This window comes from Meleagris gallopavo, chromosome 6 (assembly GCF_905368555.1).
Source record: "Meleagris gallopavo chromosome 6, MGAL_WU_HG_1.1, whole genome shotgun sequence".
Classification (NCBI taxonomy): domain Eukaryota; kingdom Metazoa; phylum Chordata; class Aves; order Galliformes; family Phasianidae; genus Meleagris; species Meleagris gallopavo.
This window is the reverse complement of record NC_139409.1, coordinates 5500004-5527926: the sequence shown is the minus strand read 5'-3', so window position 1 is coordinate 5527926 and position 27923 is coordinate 5500004. Positions and strand designations below refer to the sequence as shown.

General features: G+C 39.0%; 1 protein-coding gene across 4 annotated transcripts in view; it reads right to left on the bottom strand.

Annotated features, from left to right (window-relative positions):
• Window positions 1–27923, bottom strand: part of LOC100543777 (sodium channel protein type 5 subunit alpha-like) — a 202847-nt gene that overhangs the window by 123844 nt on the left and 51080 nt on the right. For all 4 annotated transcript variants that reach the window (XM_085226971.1, XM_085226970.1, XM_085226972.1 and 1 more), the window contains exons 6-8: window positions 25216–25307; window positions 17074–17304; window positions 3345–3408 (exon numbers count right to left, since the gene is read on the bottom strand). In XM_085226971.1, coding sequence (XP_085083097.1) covers window positions 3345–3408; window positions 17074–17304; window positions 25216–25307 — 387 coding nt within the window. The remainder of the gene's footprint in view (window positions 1–3344; window positions 3409–17073; window positions 17305–25215; window positions 25308–27923) is intronic.

Here is a 27923-nt window from a genome sequence, read left to right as displayed (position 1 = left end):
CCATTGGATCTTCCGTTTCTCTTAAGTACACAGTATATTCTAGCAGTACATCTTGGGGAAAAAAAAAAATGCAGCTGGAGAAACAAAACAAAAACACCACAAATTTTCCACTTGATTCAATGAAGAAAAATCAATTTTCAGGCTTCCTGAATCAAGTTTCTGAGGCATCACATGGGAAATCCGTCACCCACAGACAGATTGGTCCTTGTCCCAACAAGAAACATGTCCTCTCCCCCACACTCCTACCACATCTCTGCAATGTCATTTTTAATGCAGCTCCTCAAAGTTGCTTGAGTGTATGTAAAACAATAAACAAACGCTTTTTCTTCCATCTGCCAGGTAATGTACTGGAGACATGTTTGCTGCTGCTGAGTGACATCCATCTATTCAAATCCCTTCTGAACCAGAATCAATATTAGCTAGATCCATTACCTCCTGCTTTATTGGCAGTTTGGGTACTTGTTCAGAAAACAGTCCCTCCTAGTAATGTAATAAAGCCCCCACCTTTGAGATAATTAGGTTGTCTGTGATACAGCATCCACTGATGATCATTTCCCTGCTGATTTTGGCCTGCTGCTACAGCTCAGGTTGCAGTCGCCATCACTAAACACTCTCACGTCAGACCATCTGAGTCTCACTGCCAAATAATTGCCAAATTTAGATTTTTTTTTTTTTTTTTTTACTATTCTATAATAACAGCAAGCAGCTAAACCTCAAAGTGTCATTAACATGCTTTTAAAAATGCACTAAAATGGTTTTGTCAATTACCATGAGATTTAATATCCCAGCCACAACACAGATAACCCTGACTGTAACAACAAATCTATCCAGGAGTGCACACATGATACCACCATTCCCAGCATTTCCTCTGGATCCTCAGCATAACTCAGAAGCTAATAATTTCAAGCTCTTTCAGAGCAGGGGCAGAAGCAAGCTCCAAAAATGCTATGAACATTCAAACACGGGCTTGCCAACTGTCCTTCCCCCATTAATTTCATTGCTAATAGATGGGAGGACTATGATCTGATGCATCCATTTACTCTTCACTAACCTCCCCTGATCTTTTGCTAGTGAACTCACTTCACTGCTCTTGGCTTTAACCACTGATAGATAAAGAGAAAGTCCTGTTTTGTTAGCCTGTCAGCCTTTAAATAACAGTCTTGTTACCTAATAGGTAAGAATACATGATCTGAGGCATTAGGATCATGCCTAATTATCCCTATGTCTTTAAATAATAGAATTGGATGACTGATGGGAAATGTGTGCAAGGTATAGAAGGTGAGACAAGATTTACTAGTCCTGAACTGAAAAACAGTAGGAGTATATATATTCCCATTATTAAGCATTTAAAATCAAACCATACCCAGTGGTACTAAATACTTCACTGAAAGAGCAAGGGATGAAGAAAGCTGCATAAGGGAGAGTGGGTTTCTCATTAACAGCACAAATACCAATTGCTTTGGTATATTCAAAGAAAAAAGCACTAGGACTCTATGGGGGGCATTTTCCTCTTCTCATTACACAGGAGCTAGAAGTTCTCTCCTGGCAGTTTCAGGCTGTGTCTCTTGTGGTCACAGTGCCTCCATGGGAGCTTGCTCCAATCATGATTTTTTTGCTGACACAGGGCAATTTACTGACTCTCTAGAGTAGCTGATTTCGCTAATGTACCTTTCTAGAATGCAAACCCCACATGCATACAGCCTATTAATATATAGCTATTCCATAGGTATTGGATCTGTGTGTTTAACTTCCCACCATTTGGACTATTGCAGAGCTTTAGGCCCTAAGCTATTCCTCACAAACTACCTACAATCTAATCAAACTTTTCAAAACTATTCATGAGCTTAGCAAGCTGTCACAGCCACAGATCAGGCCAAGGGTGAGAATAATGTGTAATATTTCATGATGTACAAAATGTTGCTGCTGTGCTGAATATTCCTTGCTCAGTGGTACTACCTATTGCCTAGGAAAGGCAGTCCTAAGCCAATCCACAGTGCAGATAGACTGCCAAATTATGGGATTCCTGGGAACCATCCCAAAAGTCTTGGTGCCAACCTGAGCCTGGATACATGCAGTGTATTACAATCAAAAAAATGCTTAATTAATGAATGCTGATATTGTACCTTCCTTGGAACAAAGAGGAAAGCATGGCGCTCTGCCCAAGGAGTTTGCAGTCTAAATTATACTGGCAATGCTGATCAGACACACAAGACATACAGAGGGAAGGCTGACACTTCATCTTAACCTTTGTTTTTCATAAATACAGATGTAACAGTGGCAGCAGAAAGTAGTCTCTATTCAGGACCCCATGGCTTTTTTCACCCTCCTGACTATAAGCAAGTTTACATTACATCTTTTCACCTTCATCCTGTCTGTCTATACATGTATACCTTTTTAAATCAAGTTCTTTATAATTTAAATCCTAATTTTTGTCAGTAAAACGTTTAGTTCTACCAACTCAGAACAACCTCTTCCAAAAGTAGATCATCTCTCCTCCTCCCCTCACTCGATCGTCCACCTCCTTGGTTCAAATATCAAATATCTATCATATTTAGATCAAAAGCTCACCCATCCCACCATGCTAAGGTCTCTATTCTTTGACCCACAACTTTGAACATCCTACAGTCTTTGCATTGCTTATAATTTCCTTTCCCATTCCCATCAAGGTCACAAGAACCTTTCACATAAAATAACACACCCAAAGTGCTTAGACCCTGAGGATGGGACATAGAAGGAAGACAGCATTCACAGGTGGTAGGGGTATGGACAAAGTCTTCAGTGCAGAATAAATTAGTATACCATAGGAACTGATCTCCTTGCTGCATAGACCGTAAGCAAATGAAACACATGCAGACTGTAAACATATCACATACGAGTGTACATCACACATTAAAACTGAGTACCTTCCCACCTTCAAAGCATTCTATTTTTGGAACTAGCATTTTTGGATTTGTTTATCATCTTCTGCCAAAAGCTAGGAATTCATCATCACTCAAGATCCCTCTAGTTTTTCTGTTTCCATTCATTTCTCATTCATTCCCTTTGAAATACTCCCCATTCAGCCAATGTTACTTAATTTTCACTTTTTTTTTTAATGGAGGAATTTAAATACACTGAAAAAGAACTAACGATTTTAGACCTAAATAAGTGACACATACAAACTTCTCCTCCCTGCAGTTCAGAAAATTGTATTACTATGCGCAATCTTGTCATTATCCTCTCTCCTATAACTACTGACACAAAGAACTTGAAATATCACGCTGGTGAAAAGTGGACAGAACTGAAAGGAATGTAACAACAACAACATAAAAAAGCAGAAGTGAAGATATTTTTAAATCACTTACCCAGCATCAGTGCTATTTCCACACAGTAACACATCTTCTGTACCATTCTTTATAAAGTAGTTTACTGCAAGAGAATTAAAGAAACAGCTTTTTAACTAGTACATTCTGGGAATGATAGCACTCCCAAATGTTATTCGTCAACCAACGCATTCATTCGGGACTGTAAAAGAGATACGAAAGGCCTGGCTTTATTTGTTTGGCTAATTTCAGGAAATGTAAAAACGAAGACTTATTTTCAAAGCTTTTTAAACACTTGCTGTTTATATTCCAACCTGACCAGTGCGATAGGGTGGCAGTAGGGCTGAGGGCTCTGTTTGAAGTAAACATCATCTAGCCATGTCCCAGTTTGCTGTAGTTGAGAACAATGTTATTGTAATCAGGATAGCAGTGCCCAGTGAAAGCAATCCATAAGTTTGTCCCTTTGGACTTAACACTGATGAGATATTTATTAACTGAAGCTCGTGATAGGTTAAAAATGCAACCAAGTCAAGATCTAATAATACAAGCAAAACATCCCATTCCCTCAATCTGGTGAGTTCTACTCAGCAGGGAAAATGCACAGTATAAAGCAAAAGAAAATGGAAAAATGCTTGTTGTTAAAGATCAAACAAACAAGGAAATATTTGTAAAGACAAATATTTATCAACACAGTCATCTGTAATGTCAATGGAGAAAGACAGAAACATCTCAAGGGAGACTCAAGAGCACACTAAATTTAAATGCTCAGGATCGTTCCCTGGTTGACTATCCATGAGGCTTAAAGAAATTAGCATCCCCAGGCTAACGACAGCCTTTATGTACATACTCCATCTTCCATCTCCAGCCAGCAAAGCAGTCTAAAATTCAGAGAAACAGAACAGGAAGCTACCTCCTCAAAAGGATAACCAGAAATGGGTTTTGAAGAGATGTTCTAAGGAGCATCGCTTGAACCCGAATGGCAGCATGGAGGAAAGGATAAAAGAATTGATAAAGAAACATCGTAAATGCAAAACAGAAGACAACAGTTGATGGAGGGCAGATGTATCAGTGTACTTTGTTTTAGCAGAGAATACGGATCCCCTGTTGACTTAAGTCATGGCGTCAGCCCTACACAACAAGTATTTATGAGTCGAGGAGATCTGCAGGTGTTAGTCTGGAGAGGTTCTCCATTCTAGGCTAACACCCCGTTGTGAAATGCTATAAAAATCAAGAGCGACAGCTTATCCAGGCAGGCTATGCAAAGAATGCCACTGAACAGATGTGCTGTGGCTTTCTCAGTAAGCTGCGAGCAGTGGAAAAGCCCTACCCTGCTGCATGCCAAGAAGGAATTACTGTCCATGAGCTTTGTGGTTTGTGAGGGCACGTGATGGTGTTCAGAAGTCATCAGTGCATACACCCTGCTCAGACTGCATGCTTTTCTGCTTTGCTGTATGTTTGGCATTTCTACAGAAATATCTTGACTATCAGCAACACCACTGAGTTCAGCATGGTAAAGGATCTGTGGAAAAACCACCAGAAAAGGGTGAAGGATGTGGAGACTTACATATTGTTTCACTCTGCACTTCTGCTGCTGAAACAATTCTGCTTTTCCCAGGACAGATGGTATCTTATTTGGGGCACATGCAGTTGGTGACACAAACACCCTGTGATTCAGGGGAAACATGGCACAACCACAAAATGAGAGACAAACAACCACAGAAGCTCTGCACCTTGCTAATAAGTGGTTTTGCTACATGGGGTACCCCAAACTTTGCAAGCACGCACTGCTCTCTGGGAATTGCAATATTTCATATTGCAAACACTAAGACCAGGAGGACAATATGCTTGGAAAATTGAAACAACAGGTTGGGTATTAGGAAAAATTTCTTCTCAGAAAGAGTGGTGATGTGCTGGCAGAGGCTGCCCAGGGAGGTGGTGGAGTCACCACTCCTGGAAGTGTTCAAGAAAAATGGAGATGTAGCACTGCAGAACGTGGTCAGTGGGTATGGGGGGATGGTTGGGGTTGGACTTGGTGATCTTAGAGGTCTCTTCCAACTTTAATGATTCTATGAACACCTCCTGCTCATCTGAACCAGAAGATGCAAACAGTGTCAGAGCACAGAATAAGAAGTAAGAATGTGTATGCAAACAAGACATTTACAATCTCAAGAAGATACAAAATCCTGTTGTCTGTTGTTGACAAACATTTACACTCCTAAAATCAGCAGTGCAGTGAGTGCTACGCAAAGCATGCTGAGGAATTGGTATGCAGACACTGCTGGGAGAGGGATCTTCGCCACAGGATCTGCAACTGCGCAGTGGAGCACCACCTCTGTGTGCCAAACTTCAGCCTGAAGAAGAGCTGAATTACTGATTCCCTACTGATAAATGAAGGGGGGATTAGAGCATTATGCCTGAGGAGACAAATTGCTGTATTATCAAAAATGCACACAACAATCAATTTGTCATTCAAAGCAAGTTGGTTTGGATTTCGACCAAACATGCCAGGCAATCAGAGCTCTTTAAGGAAGAAGCAGTCATTGCTCTTGCTCTTAAGAACAAACCACTTTGGTATCATATTAGCCCACGGCCTAAGCTTTCTATCACTTAACTCTAACATGAACAAAGGATATAAAACTCCTTTTTCATTTGCAGTAGGAGCTTATCTATGAAATGTAGACTGCCCCAACTGATAAACACTTTATGAGAGTAAGATTTTGTCACTGTCTTGGAAGATTCTCATCGATTTTTGTTACACTTTGTAAGCTTTTTCACTGAAAAACCTCTACATGTCAATAGAAACAAAATACGAAAACAAAACTGACCTTACTGTATATTTTTTTAATGTCTTAAGTAAAATCAAGCCAAAACAAGTCATATTTTCACACATGCAAATAAATGGATGCAAATACATAGATCCAACATGTTTTTTTTTTTTTTTCCTTCTTTCTTTTTTTTTTTTTTTTCAATTTTATTTGCATTGCATTTTATCTTTTTCCTCCCAACTTCACTAAAAACTTAGTGTTAGAGTTATGGTGCATGTGAAGTCTTTTTGGAACTTTCCAACAGGAATTTTCAGAGTAAAATAACTACCTGATCTACTCAATTATCAAAATGATAAAGTCAGATGATCAGAAAATACTCCCTGAGTATTTGTTTCTGCTTGGCCACACATTATTTATTCCACTGTTGCCAGGTAAACATCTATTTTTAAATAACACAAAACATTTTCTGTCAGCATTTGTAAGTCAGAAATTCAACAGAAACATGTTTCCTAACAACCAGATGCTGTCTTCTCTAAAACATATGTACATTCGTATCGACTCTAAGCCTCATAAAAACATACTAAGATGCCATATCTCCCTGCACCTGATGCAGCATTACTCGTGCTAGGTTGGTTGCTCTGCCAATAAATAGGTGCAATACAAACCCTTGCACTGCTATCATCTTTCCTGGATTGTATTTTAGAAGTGCTGAGCTCAATAAATCAAACCTACAAAAGCAAGTGCTCTGAAGCAGCCTATTACCTTCTGAGTTTCATCTGCATACAAAGGAGAGTGCGATACAGGCCACCGCTTCAGCCAGACTGGCTCAAGCACCCATGAATCTGGCCCAGGCCCTCATCCCTGGCTGTGTACTGAGGGAAGGAAGCTCATAACCTCACTGCAATGAGTGGTTGTGCCAGTTAGAGGGAAGGGAGTAGGAGTTTACCTCCATACTGTGGATGGTCTCTCTTGGCATTGACATAATCTAACATTAATGTACTTGTTGCACCAAAGAGTAAACATTCCTCTAGTCTATTTTCACACAGAGGGTGATGATGCACAGGAACAGGTTGCCCAAGAAGGCTGTGGATGCCCCATCCCTGGAGGCATTCAAGGCCAGGCTGGATGTGGCTCTGGGCAGCCTGGTCTGCTGGTTGGTGACCCTGCACATAGCAGGGGGTTGGAACTAGATGAGCATTGTGGTCCTTTTCAACCCAGGCCATTCTATGACTATGATTCTATTCCCTGTTTTGAGGAAAGGATCGATAACAGTTATACTGATAAGAAATAGTGCACAGCACAGTTACATTATTATTATGGACTATTATTAGCTATCTTTAGATGTGACATCAGGCCCAGCGAGCAGAGCACTCTGACTGTGGAGTGGGGAAGGTCTGCTCCCCATCACGAGCAAAGGGACCTGATAATAAATGCAGCCAAACAAACAATGTCTGTGAATCCAGCCCTGCTATGAATTTGTTACACTTGTACCTACCTAGAGCAATATAATTTCTCCAGCATCCTCAAAGCTATTGGCTTTCCAAGGATGCCAAGAAGCTTGGTAGGAGTCTAACCATACACATCAGTGGTTCCTTAAAGCTTAAACTCACAACAGAATTAGGAATATTTGTAAATTGATTGTAATTCATGAGTAAATAGACAAAATCCTCTAGGTTTCCAGTGTTTTCCTTCTAAAGTTCTCATACATCTCATCTTTTCTACTATTTTATTCTACACTTTCTCAAAGCTATCAGTCTTTCACATTTCTACATTGGACCCTTCCACACCTGGAAGTTCTAAATTTTCACACTGTCTCCCATTGTCAGGGAAAAAAAAAAAATAATTAAATTTCTGTCAACTTCCTCAACAAGATAATAAGTTAATTAATTCTAATTAAAATTATGCTCCATACCTATATCGCACCACTGAGCAGAAAGCTGCAGGGTAGAAATCTCTCCGTGTAAAAGGATGAAGAAAGTTTCCAGTTGAGAAAAATTAGGAAGTTCAGCTTAGAAATCATGGTTACTAAATCCACATTGTGTTCCTTATCTAGCAACCCAGCTGAAATGATATCTCGATTTGTCTTATCTCTAAGCCATCAGAATTTAAATATATAAATATATATATATATATATATATATATATAATGGTATTTGAAATGCTCTTAAGCAAGTGTAGAATTTTATATATATATATATATTATCACACAGTAAAGAGCAGCATTCAAATATCATTAGTCACTGCCCAGAGTAGAGTCCTCTGGCTGACTTTCTAACAAAAACGTTAGAGAGGTGTCTGTTATCTTGGACTATTTATTGCAGCCATACGGGTGCATGTTGGGTGGAGATTTTCCCTCCATGCTACGGCAAGCATGGAGCACTGACAGTCAACAAATAACCAGATCCAAATTTAAAATGCAATTCAGAAAGCCCCATCACCTTGCAGTTGTGATATGTGACACAGAAACAAAATAGATAACACCCCTTCCTCACCCTTTCGCCCACCGGCACAAACACACTGTACCTCCTGGTAATATGTAATAATTAAAATGAATCCTTGCTGCACTTGCTGTGTGCACACCGTGTCACTCACAGTGAAATCTCTAATAAATGAAATTGAGTTTGAAGATGAAAAACATGCCTCTCAAAAAAGCGATGGAACAGGCTGTATTAAGGGTACTATTAGGGAAGAATGCTTGGGAATAAATGGCACTGCCAGTTAGTTCTTCCCTGCTAAAAGGGGTTGCAAATAATTATAATAATGAAGTACTCTCTTGTTGTTCACCCCACGACAGGGGATCTGGTTCTCTTCCTCTCTTACCTGGCATTTGCTGAAGGCACTGAATTGCCTTCACCTGTGCTCCCATGGCTGACTCATTGCTCACCTCAGGTGATCAATCAAAGGTTCAGGCCGTGATTCAGCAGCCCCATACAGATGGGGCATCCACAGCCTCCTTGTGCAACCCGTTCCAGTGCATCAACACCCTCTGTGTGAAAAACTTCCTCCACTTTGCAGGCTCTCAGCTGCTGTCCTCTCCCTTCTTGCCTCCCACACTTCCCAAACTCTTCCCCTTGCACACTTGATTCTTGCCCAGCTCTCTCCTGCCACCTCATCCCATTACTGTCTTGGAGGACATTTTCAAAACTTCAACTAAAAAAGGAACGGGAGAGGTTAATTGTGAGGATATTAGGGGAACAGAGTCTAACAGATACTCCACCAGGTTTGCCACAGTGTGGCATGGGGACCACACCAACCCCTTGACATTTAGAGACAAGCGACAAGGAGACAACAACAAGCAATAAACATGGGGTGCTGGCTTTTAATAATGTTCAGATCCCCTCCTTCCATGCCCATGTCTGGTCACTCATGCAGACCCATATGCCTGGAGCTGAAGGCTGTGTAGTGCGTAACTAAAAGCATATTTAGTGCCACTTGTTTAGACAAGCACTTCACATGAATAGGCAGCAAAATGCTGAAGTGCGGGCTATGGAAGTTTTGTAGAGGGTTGTTTTGTTGCATTTTATAGATATATATATATATGTATTTTGCACAAAGGAATTGAAATCAAAAGCTGCTACAAGGGTTGAATGCATTTGTGATTACAGACAGATGCCAAAAAAAAAAAAAAAAAAGAAGAAGAAAACACTCCTGCTTGCACTGCGATAAAGAAAACAGATGAATTGGATCAAAAACTGACTGGGAAACAAAAGTTTGAGATGAAAAATCGGCGTGTCTAAGAAGGCTAACAGAGAGCTATGTCTGCACTGACTTACTATAAGTACAAAGGAAAGAGAGGGTGAGCAGAGGAGGTGAGAAAATCTGCTGATGGCACAGTATTTTTCATGTAAGTCAAGTCCAAGGCCAGGACTGAATGAGGAACACCACAGAGGCCAATACCACTAAGAAAATATGTGGAGAAAGACAAAGGCAGATACTGTGTTCTCAGAATGCAAAGTAAAGCAAAGGAAAAAACCTCACCCACCCATAACTTTGTTAAGTTTTAAGTTCTCTGCATCAATTCAGGTAGGAAATACATGCTTCTATGTAGTAATAAGCTGTGAACAAAGAAAAATGTAATACTGAGATGCAGGAGGAAAGGGATGCAGTGGATGCATATAGGAAAAAAGTTGCCAATATATAAACCAGTGGCTTGTGCTATCCAGAAAATAGAGCATAGCATTACTTTCAGTGGAACTGCTGAACTGGGGAGTATTGAGAAGTGGATAATGAGATTGACCAGGAGAATTCAATTAAAAAAAGAACCTGAGATATTTCATCTCAGGAAAGAAGTGACAAACAGTCAAAAATAGCACTCATTCTGGAAAATGAGAACTACGTATGCTCCTAGATTCAGGATGTGATACTTTTTGCCCTAAAACTATTGGAGGGAGAGCAAAACCAAAGACAAAGGAAATATATTTTCAACTTCTCTTCTTATTTCAACTGCAGAAGTTTCTGCTGCAGGCTGTCCCTTTAGCCACAGTGTTCAAAGAGAGACTTGTTACATATGTAGAGAAGGATATCCAGAGCTATAATAGTTAATCTTTACAAAAATTTATAAAACAATGTCTGTACTTTGTGCTGCAGCAATTTATTTTGGAACACGTGGGTCTGCTCTGAGCTACAGACAGATGTTGCCTAAGGGAAACCAAACTGAGTGAGCCTGGCAATTCCTATATTTCATCCCCACCTCACTTGAGTGAATTCAGCATTAATGGAAAGTATTAGGAGAAAATATTCCTTAATACTTAAAGCCAGGGCAATAAGGGAAAGCAATGGTGCGAGCTGCTGCCGATGGTCTGCTCATAGTTAAAAGTCAGAGCTACCTCTTGCCTCTGCAAGGCTTGTTATTGCTGAGCCCAAAGCAAGCAGAAGTCCATGGAGATGCTCCAAGGGGCACAGAAATGGTCCTTTCAAGTGCCCTTTTGAACAGTACTGTGTGAGTCAAGTGGTTATACTTTGGTAGCTTATGAGCAATTTGAGGGTGCAGAAAAATTCTCAGACTGCTGGGTTTCATCTTTTGCAGCAAGTCTTTCCTCTAGCAGATCTCTCCATGAGTAATAATAATGCATCAATGAGAGCAAAAGAAATTTATCTGGAGGATAAATCCTTCTGTTCTACAAATTGTTTCAAAGCTCTTTCACCACAAGGTTAAAAAATAATGTTGTTGGATTGTTGGGAAGAGGTTGTACTGGATACACCAGCACAACACCTGTGTGTCTCTGAACCTCGTACTGCTTCTGGGTCTTTCTTTTTCTACGTAGCTTAAAACATGGAAGTGCACAGGTACAATACTCGTGTTAATAACACATCACTGCATTAATGTTTGAGCATTTACGAAGCAATTTATCTGAAGATCCACAGCACCTGAACAAAGCCACAATATTTACCGTTAACGGTGGAGTAATGCGAGTAGATTCCATGCTGACAAGCACAGTGTGAAAGCTGAGAGAGGTTCTTTGTCTTAATCATTGGTTCCCACACAATCATACATAACAAAACACCTCTTCCAGTCTCAACCTGATTTATTGCTTCCCTCTTTTCTCCCACCTCCATAATTACTCATCCAACACTCACTGTCTTCTATTACCACCTCAGACAACACCTAAAACACTTCAGCTCTCCCCAAACCTGATGCATCTATTATGTGACTTGGACATCATTATTTTCTATACTCTTTTCATGCAGTTTCAGAATATCTCTTCGTACAGCTTAATTTCAGTTATTCTCACAGCAAAAATGAAGCAATTCTCCAGGCAGAGCTAACAATTAGACACAGAAGATAGAGAAAATACATGTGTAGACATACATCTACATGCACACATCTATATTTTTTATATACTCACATATGTATGCCTAAACATCCTTACCCATTTATTTTAATAGCTCATTTTATCTAGGACATCAAAGAGGATGTGGAAAGACTTTTGAAGTATTATGTATTGACTGCTGGGATGGAATTGTCCTGATTTAGCAGCTCTGAGCAGTCAGACTGGCTCTGATTGCATTCACACCTCATGCAAGACCCCTTCAGTCAAGAAGACTATAATTCAGATGGGTAGCACATCACCTTTCAGCAAGTTGCTCTGCAAACAGAGGCTGTCTATGAAGAGTTCCCACATTTCTCAACCTTAGGCATCTAACACGGCTGGTTTAGTTGGACCACCTCCATAGAATGTCTATTATGAGTTAGAGATAGAAAATGAAACAGGCTCCTTCAAAGGCTCCCTCAGAAACTTTCTTCTCCAAATCATTCTAATTACTTGATTAGATGTATTTGGGACCCACAAAGACACAGACTTAACGTATGTATACATCTTCCTAAATAAAGAACTCAAAGTAACTATGATGACTAATTGTAGGTGAAAATATAGACACTGAGTTAAACTGTATATATATATATTTTTTTTTCTCAGGCCTCCAGTATGACTTCAGAAAAAGAGAAAATGCAGTGTCATGAAATGAGTGCCAGAAAGTAACCTGTAATAAAAAAACAGCACCCTTGAAAAGTCTATTTTTAAGCTACAAAAATGGCAGGTGACTCCTCCTGCCAAGAGGTTAATAAATCTTTAACAGTACTATTATTGTTATTGTTGTTATTTCTACTTTGTGGACAACAGTGTTTTATTTTACTTTATAAGATATCAATTTAGACAGAAAACATACATAGCACATTCAGAGCCCTCTCAATTAAGGTATTCAGTTTAAACGAAAAGAAAATGCTGGGTTCTGAGACTAGCACTTTAAGAATGTTTTAATAATATTTTTACTATATTTTTAAGGGTTTTTTCTTAAGTATTATATTTGTGTTCAGTATTCAATCTGAGCCTTGGTCTACAAAAGCACACACGATTTAAACTCAGATTCCTACTGACTATTTACTGATGAGTCAATAATCCATTTTAGTAATGGAACACATAAATTACATTAAAAATTCTATAATCATCAGCCAGGAGACTCAACTACATTCAGCTCTTTGGTACATCTTTTACTCTCTCTAAACCAGTGACATGCCTGACTTCATATACCTTCTAGTCCACTCTGACTCATGCATTCATAGAGTTTCACTTCATGAAATACGCCTTTAATTTTAACACCACAACCCAAGGCTTTTAAGCATGCTATTTTCAGCTAATTTCCTAGAAATCTTTACAAGCATTGGAACTAACCTTGTAGTTCTGCAGTCACCTGGCATTTCTAAACCATCAGTCCTCCTAAAGGTAACTGGCAGCTCAATAATTTTGATATCGATATACTGATCACACAATTTTCACATTGCCATAGATGTAAACTACCCTACTATGTACTTTTTTCCCTTTGTTTTATTATTATATAGGCTGCATCTACAACTACAGATTATCAGGTTTATTATTTTTAATGTCTACAAATAATCCTCTTTGGGCCTCTGTAGTCCTTTAGCAAATCTAGAATTGCAGATATGAAAAATAAAATCACTTACTAGTAGCCGGTATTTTTCCAGGTGAATTAGTTATATCTCTATTTTAATTCTGAGCAGACTATAGCATTGGCATTTGATATCAAGATATCCTTAGCCTAAATCTATCTGTGTTCAACTGTCAAGCATTCCATACTCCATTCATATAAAGAATAATGCTATGGAAGAAGCTGGGAGATCCGTTGAACTCCTTTTGCCATAATCTTCCTCTTTCCCTCTCCCAGCTCTGCAAAACTAAGCATCACTGACTGGAGGCAAAACTAGACTCAAATAACTTCTTTTATAAGAAAGGTCAAAAGAAGCCCTTTTTTTAGGCATGGAAGCATAAATTTTGAAGACTTAGAGTCACTTTAATTAGTAAAAGGAATGGGAAAGTCCTCCTCTTCATCATGAAATGTGCCCACTGAAAGGCAAATTTTTGACTTGCATCTTCGCCAAGAGTAGACAGTAAGAGGATAAAGCAGTTGTCTCACCCTGCCATGACCACCGCACCTAAACTGAGAAGCCATCGGCACGTGATCAGGTGAAGTTTCTCTCATAGAATTAAGCTTTCAGTGGCAAGGATCAAAAAAGTCCTCTTCGTGATAGAGGAAAAAAAAATATTCAATGTCGGTTTTGTATTCTAGAACTTAGTAATTGGGGAACCTGAATGAAATAAATCTCTGTGAATTCTCCCATTGAATCCCCAGTCACAAGGCTTTTGTCTCTTGCTTTCCTAAGGTGCCTGGCGTTTCCTTCACTTGCAATAGCCATTGAAATCTGACATTTCAGAGGTGTTATTATGAACCTCTGATAGTACTCAGGTTTCTCTTTTCTGGTGGTTTGTTGTTATTATTATTATTATTATTATCCCTTCTCCAAAATGAGTGACTCAGCTGCACTGGGTTTGAATTCTCCAGTGGTTTATTCTCTAATTGTCTATGTTCTCTTTGAATGAACTTAGCTATCTCAGTTTGACCAATTTTCTTCTCTAGTTCATCCTCAGAATAAACAGTGACACTACTCTGTGTCTTAATATATTCAGCTTTTTATTTAATTTGGTCTGCCTACACTTTAATTTAACTGCATATATTGCTTAATTCCCTGAAGTGCTTGAAATTCGGACTGTTATTAAATTGTGGTCAGTACTACTCTGTTAAACAGTCACTTCATTTCACCATAATGCTTACGCAAAAAGGAATATAAAGCACTATTCCATCTAGTTACAAAATGAGCCAGTCCTTCCATTTCTGAATTGCTTCAGCGTAATAGTCAACATTTAATGAAAATCCTACTTAATATTGTTCTTCCTAGTCTAATTGCTGAGCCACTTTCTTCAGCTTTTCAAAAAATACTTCATTATTCTTATTTTGAGGTCAGTACATTTTCCCTATAGAACTACTTTTTTTCCATCTCTTCAGTGGCCTTCTGTACTGACTCTATATTTCAACTATTCAAATAATTCTTGTCCATCTGTTCTAACTGACAATCATTTACCATAATGCACTACATCTTTATTTTCCAATATTATGAAAACATGGAAACATTAATTGACAATACTATTGCTTACTATTAATACTGCATGCTCAAAGCTTAATTTGCTTCAATCTACCATCTCACCAAGTTGATAATCCTTGTAATAGGTAAATCCACTTTAGTGATAACACTCATAGCCTTCATGACCATATTAACCATAGCTGGATTTACTAAATGAGCATCCCTTACCTTGCAAATAAACTTGTCTAAGGCAAGTTGGAGCAGCTGCACTACTGGAGCAGCTGTAGAATTCCTCCCAATTAAAGCAGTGCTGCAGCAAGCCTTGAAAGTAACTGTATTTTTTTATTAGAGACAACCAGTGTTGCATATACCCTTCTTTCACTCTCAGAGAAACGGATTATCTTCAGAGCTGCATTACACAGAATCATCACAGAATATCCCAAGTTGGAAGGGACCCATAAGGATCATCAAGTCGAACTTCTGGCTCTATGCAGACCACTCAAAAATCAGACTAAATATCTGAGAGTGTAGGATCTGGGAAGTACCTTAATACACCAGAGCTGGAAGATGGAGAGCATCGCTGGGAAGAGATGTCAGCAACCTCATTATCAGCCAGCACAGCTCTAGAGTTGTTTAGTAGTCTTTTAATAGTGATTTAGTATTTTCCCCTTTGAGCTGGCAAGAGGTTCTGGTTTAGGGACAATGAGGAGACACACAACCTTACAGTCAAGGTCAGTCCTGAAGATGGCCCTCATTCAGCCAGAGTTTTGTGAATGCCCTTCCTTAATGCTCAGTCAACCATATTATCCATTAACAATACAAATATAAAGCTTTTTATCTTTGAATTAAAGCTTTTAAACACCACTTCTCCCAAGGCTGCTTAGACTCCAGGGAAAGGAACAGAGCAAAAAGCTCAGAAATCCCTAGCATGGAGTGATGGGACTGCCACTGGCTCAGTTCCTGGACCTGGGTGAAGAAACATAACCTGGGTGAAGAGGCATACAATGCTGAGAAGCAAGTCTGGATTGGTGGCAACCTTGTTCTAGTCCAACAGAGCTCTGGATCAACCCAGACAACTGCCCTGAGCCTGACTCAGGGGTATACAGTGCCATCAGCTGGGGTAAAGAAATGAGGATTGTTGGGTCCCTACATTCAGATTAGAGGTACCCTATGACTCTATGTTACTTCCCACCTATTAAATTTCCAGTTAATGAGTGTGCTATGTGATTGATTCTTCCCAAAATAAATAAAATACCAAAAGTCACTGATCACCAGCTTCCAGCAAGGCACACTGATCTGGTTACTTCCTTCTCTTGAGACTATCATTTAATGTTATCAGATGTGAGCTAATGTCCACTGCAGTCACTGGGAATTGTCTTGTGTTTATGAGGGTTCTACAACAAGCCCAGCTAATTGCTGGGTTCCCTGTTTACATTCTGAAGTTTATTTACACGAAATGAGTTTCTGTTGTTTTTTGTTCTTTTTTTTTTTTTTAATGTTCATAAATGAGTTCAGTGAACCTATTTCAATGTAACTCAAAGTCTAGCAGACTGTAGAGTATTAAAAATTGCTTTGGCCTAGAAAACAAGTCTTTTGATAATAAACATCAGAGCACCAGATACTGTAGGATGGTCCAACCCAGATAATGAGTTAAGACCCTAATAGCATGAGATTTCCTTAAAAAAATACCCCTGGGATTTTTCAGTGTAATAAATGCTCAGCTTTGCTGTTAGATTTTTAAGACTTTCAGTTCAAAGTCTCAAGTTTTGCCATAAGATGCTACAGCTAGAAATGATCTTAAAGGAACAGCATGCAGAAGAGACCTACAAACAGAGCTGAAATTTTGGAGATACCCTAAATCTGTGAAAATCATTGGTGAGGTGACAAGGTCTGCATTAGGAAAGCACTAGGAAACTTTCAGCATGAACTGTGAAGGCACAACAGAAAACACTACCCAATCTTTCCAAACCACATCAATGAAGTGAAAATGGAATAGTCACATCTGTTGTACCAATCAATACAGACCAGTGTGATAATAGATAAACAAATAAACAAGGTAAAGAAAGGAATTTACCTGGATCATTAAGAAATTCCTCTGAGTTGTTCCATGTCCTGCCATCCAAGTACAACGTGCCATTGGTGAAGTTAAACTGGGTGTAGTCCCTCACACACTTGTGTCGCAAGTTGCCCATAAAGAGCTGGAGGCCTATGAGGGCAAAGACACTCAAGCAGAAAACGGTCAGGATCATCACATCAGCAAGTTTCTTAACAGACTGGATTAGTGCACCTACAATGGTCTTCAGTCCTAGGGAGATAAAAGCCAAGAGTTTATGGATTGAGACGCTGAAAGATATGTGCAGATACTTTTTCTGATGAAAATCTGGATAGAAGGGAAAATAGGAAGGGTTTCTATTACATGTTTGTAATTTGACAATGGAAACAGGAGACAAGTGATCACCATGAACATTCAGTTTGGCCTACTATCATCTGGACAAAAGTCTTGGTGTTGCTCTTACACACACACTTACTTAAAAATGAATGGAAAGAACTGGATGGAGGAACAATGAGAAACAAAAATAATCATGGTTAAAGAAAATACAGAAAGTCACTTATATTTTCATGGAGCTGCAGTAAAACTGTAAAGCCTAAATCCCACTGACTTTTGAGAATATTAATTACTTTTAACCTCTGACGTGACTGATAGCTTTATCTCTCACTTAAACAGATAAAGGGGTATGGAAATGTTATTTGTTGCCTGATTATTTAACATTTTTTAGTGCCAAATCCTGCTCACTGTTCTCACATGAGTAATTCCTCTCCCTTCAATTCATTTGCTTAAGACAACAAAAATTTGGGATTAGAAGAAAACCAAATAATATGGAGAACCAAGTAAATCCAATGGAAACTGTGTAAAATAACCTGAGATTTCAGTAATACCTGGGCAAAGTTAATCATTTTATAATACGCTAATGGAGATAAATCATCTTATTATAATCACCAAAGGTTTTTAGTAACACAAACTGTCTTCTGTTTCAGTGTTATTTCATCCTGTAACACTAGATTCATATTATTATCCTGTAAGTATATAGATATAAGTAATTATACTGTTTTCCCAAAGGGTATTGTTTGCTTGTTAAGAAGATCAGTACTATCTGAGCTGGTTGAACATGACATCAATACAACAAAACCTACCTTATAAACCCTTCTATAGAGTGTCTCCTGTAGTTGGACATTAATACCAACTGCTCAATGGTAGCAGATTTGTTGTTTCTTTGCTACTTGTATTTAATCAGTAAGTAGTAATCAGTGCTTCTGATAATCAGTGTTACTAGTATGGCAGCAGTAAAAGAAATTGAGTTAAATGGAAAAATAGAAAATGCAAAGAGGAGACATGAGGAATTCTCCTGGGCAATACTCAGAAACAAGTAGAATTGCTCACTGAATATGAACATACGCATTAAATCTCAGTTCCCTGGAATTCCACCCCAAGAGTTCGGAAGTAATGAAGGCTGTATAATTTAAAATAATGTAAAAAATGTACTTGAGGGTATGTAGGAAGGCAAAGTGCACTTTTGGTCTTGCTTAAAATTCTGTAGATAAAGTAATGGGAAATCATAGATACTTAAAGGAGGATAAGCTGCTAGAATGGAACCCAAGTCTAGATATCCCCGAATTCAGCAGCCTAAAATACTGCAAGTCCTGCATAAGGCATTGCCACTAAGCTAACCCATGAATGGCATTAATGAATACAAAATGGTCTTCCAGCCAAATGGGATTGAATCTTATGAGGGGCTAGACATCATCACTAAATTCTCTGTTTACTTCTTCAAGGATAGTTTGTGGCATAAGAACAAAAGGAAAAGGCTCAAAAGTTCCTCTGTATAAAAAAAAGGCAAAATATATTGTAGTACAAGTATCAGGCAAAAGCTGGATATTCATGGGATCTGCACTCCGTGTCACAATCAGATTTTGAAGATGAAGTCAGTTCTGTATCTAGATTAAGTATCTAGATAGGTATTCAGATAAAGGTTAGCTCTGAACTTTCTGAGTTCATTTCTAATGACCAATTTTGATTTGTAAATGAAAAGCATAGCTTTTACATTACTCTACATTACTTGGCTAAACTTTATGTTTTAGTTGTAGCTCAATACTGAAGGGCTCCCCTGTGTCTCACACCCAGCTACCAGATTGCTATTAAACAAACAGCGGGGTGGGGAAAAAGAAATACAATGTATAGACACAATTTTATTTTTTTTTATACTCCAATATTATGACATTTTCTCTGTGACTTTCAGTGTTAGCTGTCCTTTAAACACACAGATGCTTCTTCCCTGAAGCTGGTGAAACAGGAAATCTGAACGCAAACTGAGCTTTAAAAAAGGGAAAATGGCCAAACCACAAATTCTTTTACTTCAGTGCCCTCTGTGAAATCCCTGCAGTACATTTGTTTGTTTGTAATACAAATACCAGCTTGGGGCCTGCATTTGTATCACTCAAGTACACTAATTAATCTTATTCACATTAGCGAAGACAATGGGAGAACTAATGTAAATAGGGATAACATTGGGAAACAAGATCTACAACACACTAGTCACCAGTAAAGACAGACTGTTTTCAAATGCAGACCCGGTTATTGTTAATTTCAAGGTAATTTCATGAAACATGCTTTTCTCAGTTTACTTACTGGGTTTTCAAACAGAAGAATATTCCTATGCTGTTTGCTTTATAAGCTCATTCCTTGCAGATATCAAATAATTTCTTTACAAGAGGGCTTTTTGCTTTATTTTTTTTTTTTAATTTTATTTTTTTAAACAGCATATAGACTTCTGAGCAGCTCGGGAATGCTTTAGTAATACAATTGCTGTAATTAAAGACCACTTAAAAATAACTTGTACTCTGCCTTCTGAAACTTCGTTGCAACTTTCCAAGAAAATAACTTCAGGAGTTGTATACTTACAGTCTAACTGTGTCATTTTCTCATTCTTTAAAAAGAAAATTTGCCCATAAAGTTAAATAGCATCCATCAAGTCACTTGGCACAATCCACTGCTAAGAAAAGTGTTTAAATCACCATTCATTTCAACTTTCTGCCCTTTGAAGGGCAAAGGGGAAATAAGGACACCAGAACCTCTTGCAGGTGTTCCACACTGCTCTGAATCAATCCCCATGTTTTGTATAAGCAATGCTAGATACACTCAAATTTAGATTGCTGTTAAATCTTCTAGATAAATAATCCTCCTTTGAAATATTGCCAACGAGAGCACTGCAATGTAGCTTTATAGATGATACTATTTATGGGGCATTAAAGGCATTTACTTAATTCTTGCAAGTCAAACACCAAACCAGGCAGCATGCAGCAAAAACAGAGGAGCTGATCCAGAGCTGAGTAACGTCTACATCTGTTAATGACTATGGGGCTGTGGATTACTCTTACTGGAGTAATCAGCACAGTGGTCTCCTGAATCACTGAATTCTTCCCACGCTTCTGGGCCAAATCCTGCTTGCGTGACATGAGTAACATCAAAGCACTCAAAGTCAGTGGGATGAGGGCTGTACAGGCAGACTGACACCTACAGAAAGCAAGAAGGATTTGGCCCAAGCATTCCTGTTAATACTGGTAGAAATTAATACATTCAGAAGTTAATCAAATAATCAGTTTCCAAATGCAAATCAGAAACCATAGAAAATGCAAGCAACACCGAACAATGAGAAATGGCAAGATCTCACAGCACCATCCATTCCTCCTTTGAGATGTGAGAAAGTATTAGCATAATGACATCCATACCAGATGTTGGCAATCACCTACAGAACATCGGACACTTCCATGCACAGTCTGAAAATCAATGGGAGAAAAGGCAAAAACAAAACCAGAGTGTGTCTGGCACTATGACTGCCTTCTCCTAGCCTTCTTCTCTTGAAGATGTGCATGTGCCTTGTACATGTCTGCATGAGTCATGTACACATACAGAGAGAAGAGCTTGCTCTCAATTACCGTCCTTTGCCACCAGCCATGATGAACATATTTTGTCATTAGCCACTGACACATGGAGCAGCAGAGAGTTTAATACCACGCTGGCAAACTTCAAAGGCTGTCAGCGTTTCTGTAGACCATCTCTGCATGAAAATGTGACTGTCAGGCTAGTCTCCAAGGAAGATGAAAATATGTCATGTATTTCTCTAGTAGCTTCTTCCTGAGCCATGTGATTTGCCCATCGTAAGGATGAAATCTGTCTTTCTGTGGGGGGACTTCAGTGAGATTCAAGCAGTGATCAAGGGTCAGACTCCTCCACGCAGCCTTAATTCTTTCACTCCAATCTCTGTTCTGGCTAACAGTAAAGTACTGGATAACATTCACAGCACTATTTATAGCCTTTAGACTCACACTAAATCAAATGGGAGCTGGATCAGGCCCCAAAGTGCCTTGGCCCAATTTTCTGTGAGGTCACCTTTCGCCTGTATCCTGTCATTTTGTGTGAAATGTTTGTGAAGTACACGACTGTTCTAGAAAGAGCAGAAGAGCTTCTCTGGATACAGGCACTTCACAAAATAGTGATGTCCACTATGACCTCCATTTTGAGGCTCTTGTTGAGGGGACACTGAAGGGTATACCTGAGGTCCTTGAATTACCTCAGTTATTAATTATCACAAAAACATTGGTGATTTGCATGCAGAGAAATATTTGGAGACCTCCAAATCACAGGAAAGGTTCCTGTTGAGTACACTGGGATTTGGATACACTGGTTGGGGGAGCCAAATGGGAAAGAAACTTCAGTGGGTTGTCCTGTAGCTGATCCTTCTATGTAGAAAGAAAATAAATGAATCTGGTTGCCATGGCAATGAACAAGATGCTAATTAATAAATAAAATCACTGAGAGTTAAAGGTTTTATGTTCCCAAGCAGAAAGTGTTTGCTATTTCTAAGAACCTGAACATAAGGACTATAGGAAGAAATTAAGAACATTTTTATGCAATGAGTCTAGATAAACAGCTTACCAGCTACTGTACAAAGCCCATCTCCCCTGATATCATGGGAAACTGGAAAACAGAATGAAATGGGTGTGCTTAGTGCTGAAAAGGGAAAACTGAGAGATCCTTGAAGGTCCTCAGGTATATTAAAGGCAGCCACAGAGGGCAAGGCACTGACCCAATCTCCTACTGGTAATGCACCAAGACAGGGTGAGGCTGAATGGGGTCAGGAGATGCCAGCAGGACACCAAACAGGTGTAGCCCCAGATGCCTACAGAGCAGGAAGCACAGCTTACTGCTAGATGCTAACATTTAGGTTGCTGAATCTGGATATGGAACCCTCCTCCTAGGGCAAAAGTAAAAGTAATGAGTTGAGCTAAGCTCAGCCTTGTGGGGAGTGGACTCAAAGTTTGGGAGATCACTTTAAATCCTATGAGTGCACATCCCCTAAAAGTCCCTGTGCCTGCTTGCGCACTTAGAGCAAGGCATTAAAGATAAGTGAGATTTTTAAAAGCACTAATTGTTAGCTTTGTCGACTCTCCCTGGAGTCAATACTGAAACTCATTGATTTCAAGTGAAGCAGAATGCCTTTGAAAACCAGCCTCTAAGTGCTTTGCTGGACAGAAGCCTTACACCATGGAGGACTTGGCTACTTTTGGTAAGCAATTTCACTGAGCATGCTGAGCCCAAGTACGTTTGTGCAGACGTAACTACCTGATAGAGAAGGGTGATCAATTTTATTGAGGAAAAGCTCAGATATTTGCAATGTGAGTACATTTCAGTGCTTCTCTCTGAAGACATAAAAGAAGAAAAAAAGCCCACCTTTTCTGTTCTCTATAGCAGATGCACTCAAAAATCTTACGAAAGATATCAGCATTCATTATCTCTTCATTTTTGGCCCACTGTGGAATGATATTTCATTCTAGCATAAGCCTGTGCCATTGTCAAAAAATCAGATTGAAATCCAAGTAAACACAGCATCATGCTCAACATTTCTTTGTTAGACATATATTTAGACATTGACATATATTAGACATATATTTAACATGTCTGACCAAAAAAACAAAAATTGAACTGGTTCCTTTAAACTATCTATTAAAAAAATCACACACACAAAAAAAGAAAAAGCATATCCTTGTTTTACAGGCAGCTAAATGATCCTTAGCAATTTGTAGCTCTCAACATCTATAATTTAAACATGCTCACAGCACAGGTAATTTTGACAATAAAATTTAGGGCCAGATATTTTATTTGCATATCATTATGCAGCCATGTCAGCAAATAATTCAATTACAAGTACCTAAAAATGCAGTACCTAAAAGAATAATTCCATAGGAAGAAAACAAGAAAATGTGAGTTACTATGTATCATTCTAATAAATAATATTCATCTTTTTTTTCCTATTAACCCACGAATGGAAAACTCTGTATTCGTTATCATTGAAGGGCTTTAGTGAACTTTACAATAAAGCTTTTCTGAATATCTCTATTCTCCTCATCAACCAAAAAACAGCCATGGTTTATCACTTTATATAAAGCAAGATGCAGAACATCAGAAAATCGCTATATATATAACTCAGCAAAATTGACAGGCTCTGCTCTGAAGAAGCACAAGACTGAGACAAGATGGAAAGTGAAAGGCATCCCCTGGAGAAGGCTGTCCCTCTAAGTTAGCCTTCAAATCCTTCCTGCAAAGGTAGGAGGTAGGAAACTGCTTTTATTTCTGATTACCATCCCACATGATCTACAAAACTGCTCAACTTGCTGTTCAGCTTTATTCTTTAAAAGCTAAATTTTGACCTATACTTTCATTAAAAAGTAGTAAAGCCTGGACCCATGCATACATTTCTTTAATCTCTCAATTCCAGAATTCCCATATCCACTTTATATTCCTTGTGAGTGTTGGTGATTAGTCCCTGGATGTTTATGCCATGGCTTTTGTATGAATTTGCTTCATTTTACATGAGTGACATTTTGATAGGAAGAGAGGGGATGGCCTCAAGTTGTGCCAGGGGAGGTTCAGGTTGGATATTAGGAAATATTTTTTCTCAGAAGGATTGGTGATGCAATGGCACAGACTGCCCAGGGAGGTGGTGCAGTCACTGTCACTGGAGATGTTCCAGAACCATCGAGATGTGGCACTGAAGACATGGTCAGCGGGCAATACTGACAGTAGTTGGATGGTTGGACTAGATATCTTGGAGGTCTCTTCCAACCTTAATGATTCTATGATTCTATGATAATGCAGGTGTGCATAGTACAGTAGATGGCCAAACCTTTCTAATCCTAAAGAGCTGTGCACAAGAATCTGAGCAATCTCAATGCTATGCATATTTTTGATGTGTGATTGCCAGCATCTGTTCAGGATTATCACCAATAGGATCTACCATGCACGGTTTTTGCTATCTTCTCTACCTTGCCATGCAGGTTGGAGATGTTAAACACTGAGGCTGAATGAGACCTGTCCATAGATAATGCTCAGCAAGAATTTATCATCACATGTTTAGTCCTTACCGGACTGCATAAATTACTAAACAAAAAAGTATTAACTACTATTTTCAGAAACAGAAGTAAAATAAGTCATAAGCAATGAAAAAAAAGAGCTTCTTTCACTACCAGACCTGTATGAAAACTGTTATATTGTGTTGAGGGTAGTTGTGCTGGAATCACGGTCTTTAATATGCTGAAATGTTGAATCCACCAAAATTAATGGTGGAACTTTTCTGATCTATGCAAGGTCTGAAATTCAAGCACAGTTTCTATCGCAAGCAAATGGACAATCACTAGGACAAATCAGGCTATCTGTGCTTGCAGTCTTGAAGCTCATAGCACAGATTTGGATTCCTCTTTGGATGTGCTCTTAAACACAAATACACACCTTGAGGTCATTCAGCTTCCATTTTTAAAATCAATATCTGAAGACTTTAAAAGAGTTTTGTTGCCATTCTCATACAGTTCATGAATGAGCACTTTGTGTCTGCGATTCACGAGCCACTGCATGCAGCCCATCTTCCAGCAGCACTCTTTTTAGTGAGGTCTGTACTTTTGGAAGCACTCTAATTCCTTCTGCCCACAGAAATGGTATTGGGAAACGTATCGGAGAAAGGTATTCTATTGACAGGTCACATTCCCTACATTCCTCCATTTCCTGATCAGTGTTATCTATGGTTAAGTCACTTGTATTGACTGTGATTACTACTGGAAATGGCATGTAGGCTTTAATGGCAGCCGGAGTGTTTAACCTGGTTTTCACCTGAAATGACTGAGATTGTTTTCAGCGCCCGCAGTACTCTGAACGTTCGCAAGGCTGAGACATTGCCCAGGTCCACAAATTCAGTTATGTATCTGTAACAAGGGAAAGTCACACACAGACAATGACAAAACACCAGCAAAAAACAACAGTCAAGGGGACAAAGAGAGACAGAGAAAGAATCACTTGTAGCTGAGAGCCAAAACAGAAGGATCGAGGCTTCTTACCTGGGATTACTGAAATAGTTTTTAAAGCTCTCAATACCCTGAAAGTCCGAAGAGGTGAAACACTGCCTACATTCACAAATTCTCCTACATACCTGTAGAATTAAGTCACAGTTATTTGGAATTATACAATAGAGTATGAGACTTGTCTCAATGAAGAATGCATTCACATATAGCAGGAGCGAACGCATCCGAATGAGAGGTGACTCCGCTTTTCTGGCTGCTCTTTGATGCCGTTTGTCCCAGGTTTTTCATAGCACACATTATAGCAAATGTTTCTTGAACTGTTAAACTAATCTAACAGGCATCAATTTGTTAAAACTGTGGTTGAAATTTGTTATCAGACTGTTCAGCAAACAAATACTATGAAGATTTTATTATCACGTAGTTTAACCAGGATTTTTTGCATTATAGGAAACATTAAGAATTGCTTTGCTGCTCTTAAAAAATACAAAATAAAAGCTTTGAGTACTTAAGTAATTTTCAGTAATGACTTCCACAAAGTACGTACAGAACAACATGGGGAAATATCAGTGCAAATATTTCTACTGGGTTATTTATTGTACAGCGCTGTACTGTGTGTTAAATCAGATGCTGGTTTCAAGAGAAGCTTAAAACTTTACTTTATTTTGTACATCAAATCCATGCCCTATGGCTGCTGGAAGAAGACTTTTGGATAAATATAACTGAAAACCTACTAAGCCTATTTATGATTAAAACAGCAATCCCAGCTATTCACCGTTGTGTCTATTTTGGACATCAGGGAGACCCAGACAACAGCAGAGCAAAATGCTCCCAAGATGGTCAGCAATAGAATGAGTTGACTTTATCCCTGTTTCCAAAATTATTTCCACCAAAAGAGTATGCAGTAAAACCACAGTCATCATTGTATCTTCTGGACCCTTTTGTATGGCTATTTACATTTACCTACTCTACTTCTTTGAGGCGTTTGTTTTCATGTGCCAAAGGATAAAAACTCACTTGGCTATCTGACAAAGACTGCTTAAGTGAGTTTTGTGCAAAGGACTCTGCAGGAGGACAAGCACCCTTTCCATATCTGCTAACCTACATTACGTTCTGGAAGCGCAGTATTGCTTCTCCTCTTTATAGTTTTACAGGGGAGTCTGGCATTTACCTATCTGGCCATTCCTCCCCAGTTGTACCCACCACTTCTTTCCCAGACTCTTCTGCAGCTTGCAAGGGTGTAAAATTAGGGAAGAAACAATGGCATGGGAGTATGGCTTTGCAGACCAGAGATTTGTACAAACACATTAATAAGGTTATTAGACAAATACTTCTGCTGCCTGTTCACAATACTCAACTAATAGAGATTTTATCAGTTTCTTGGATGAAATTGCAGCGGCTCAGTGTCTCTGCCATGGGGAGCAAGAAGCAGCTGGAATCCCCATTCCAAGTTTTCCAGTTAGCCAGGGAATTGTTTATAGTCTTTAAGAATTTGGCAGGGCGTTTTCCAATCCAGAGCTACAGCAAGCTATTCCTTTCCTGTTCTAGAAAGTCCTTGCTTGTCTGATAAACGGTTATGAAATCAGGGGCAGTCTCCTAAATTTTCCTAAACCCACCCATGGCCCCAGAAGGCATGGCTGTGCCTGCTAGCACAGGGTGGGAGAAAAGCTGTGAAAACCTCTGGCACCACTAATCTCTAATAAGCTGTTAAAAGCTACTCTCTATGAGCCTAATTGTGCTATTTCTGTCCCAAAAATAAGGAGGTAGGAACTTATTCTGCAGTAACTCTACAGGACCTGATAGCCATTCCACCTGTAACATCCATCAATGAAATAATCATATTTCCTGTTAGATCAAAAGCCTTTCGTCCCTCTAAATTTCATGGCCCTTTATCAGGCTCTCCATCCCATACTGGTTTTGTTTCCAGATACAGAAATACCACTAGCTACAAGCAAAGATAACAACCTTACTTTAAATTCAATCATACTTTAAATCACTTGCAAGTCATGGTTTACATGAAGGGTAAATCTTATCAGAATAGAGAACATTATTCCAATGCTTTGCACGATCTGTAGTGTACTTGGGAAGGAGGTTTCATTGTACATATGAAGATCATATTGCAGTCACCATGAGTTCTTTCACTGCTGCCTATAGGCTCAAGGAAGCAGTTGCAAATAGTGAGTTCAAATTCTTTACTTTCTGTACCAAAACTCCTATTCCTTCTTTTCTCATCTAAAATTGTTTCTTTCCGGTTCTATAAGCTTGAAAGAAATATCCAGATCTTGTCTGCGCTGACTGCTCAGACACAAATTTCAATTTAGAAAACAAGATGCTCCCAGTGGATTTTGGCAGAGCTGGTTGGGATGATAACCCAACTTGCTCCCAAGCTGAGATGAGGTAGAGCAGATACACTGTCAAGGCTTCAAGTTGTTACTCATCTTACCCTTTTTCTCTCTGCTCATTTCTACCTTAATGTCAAAAGCCTTCTTCCTCTGGAATACAGGAAACCAATGCACTGAAGGT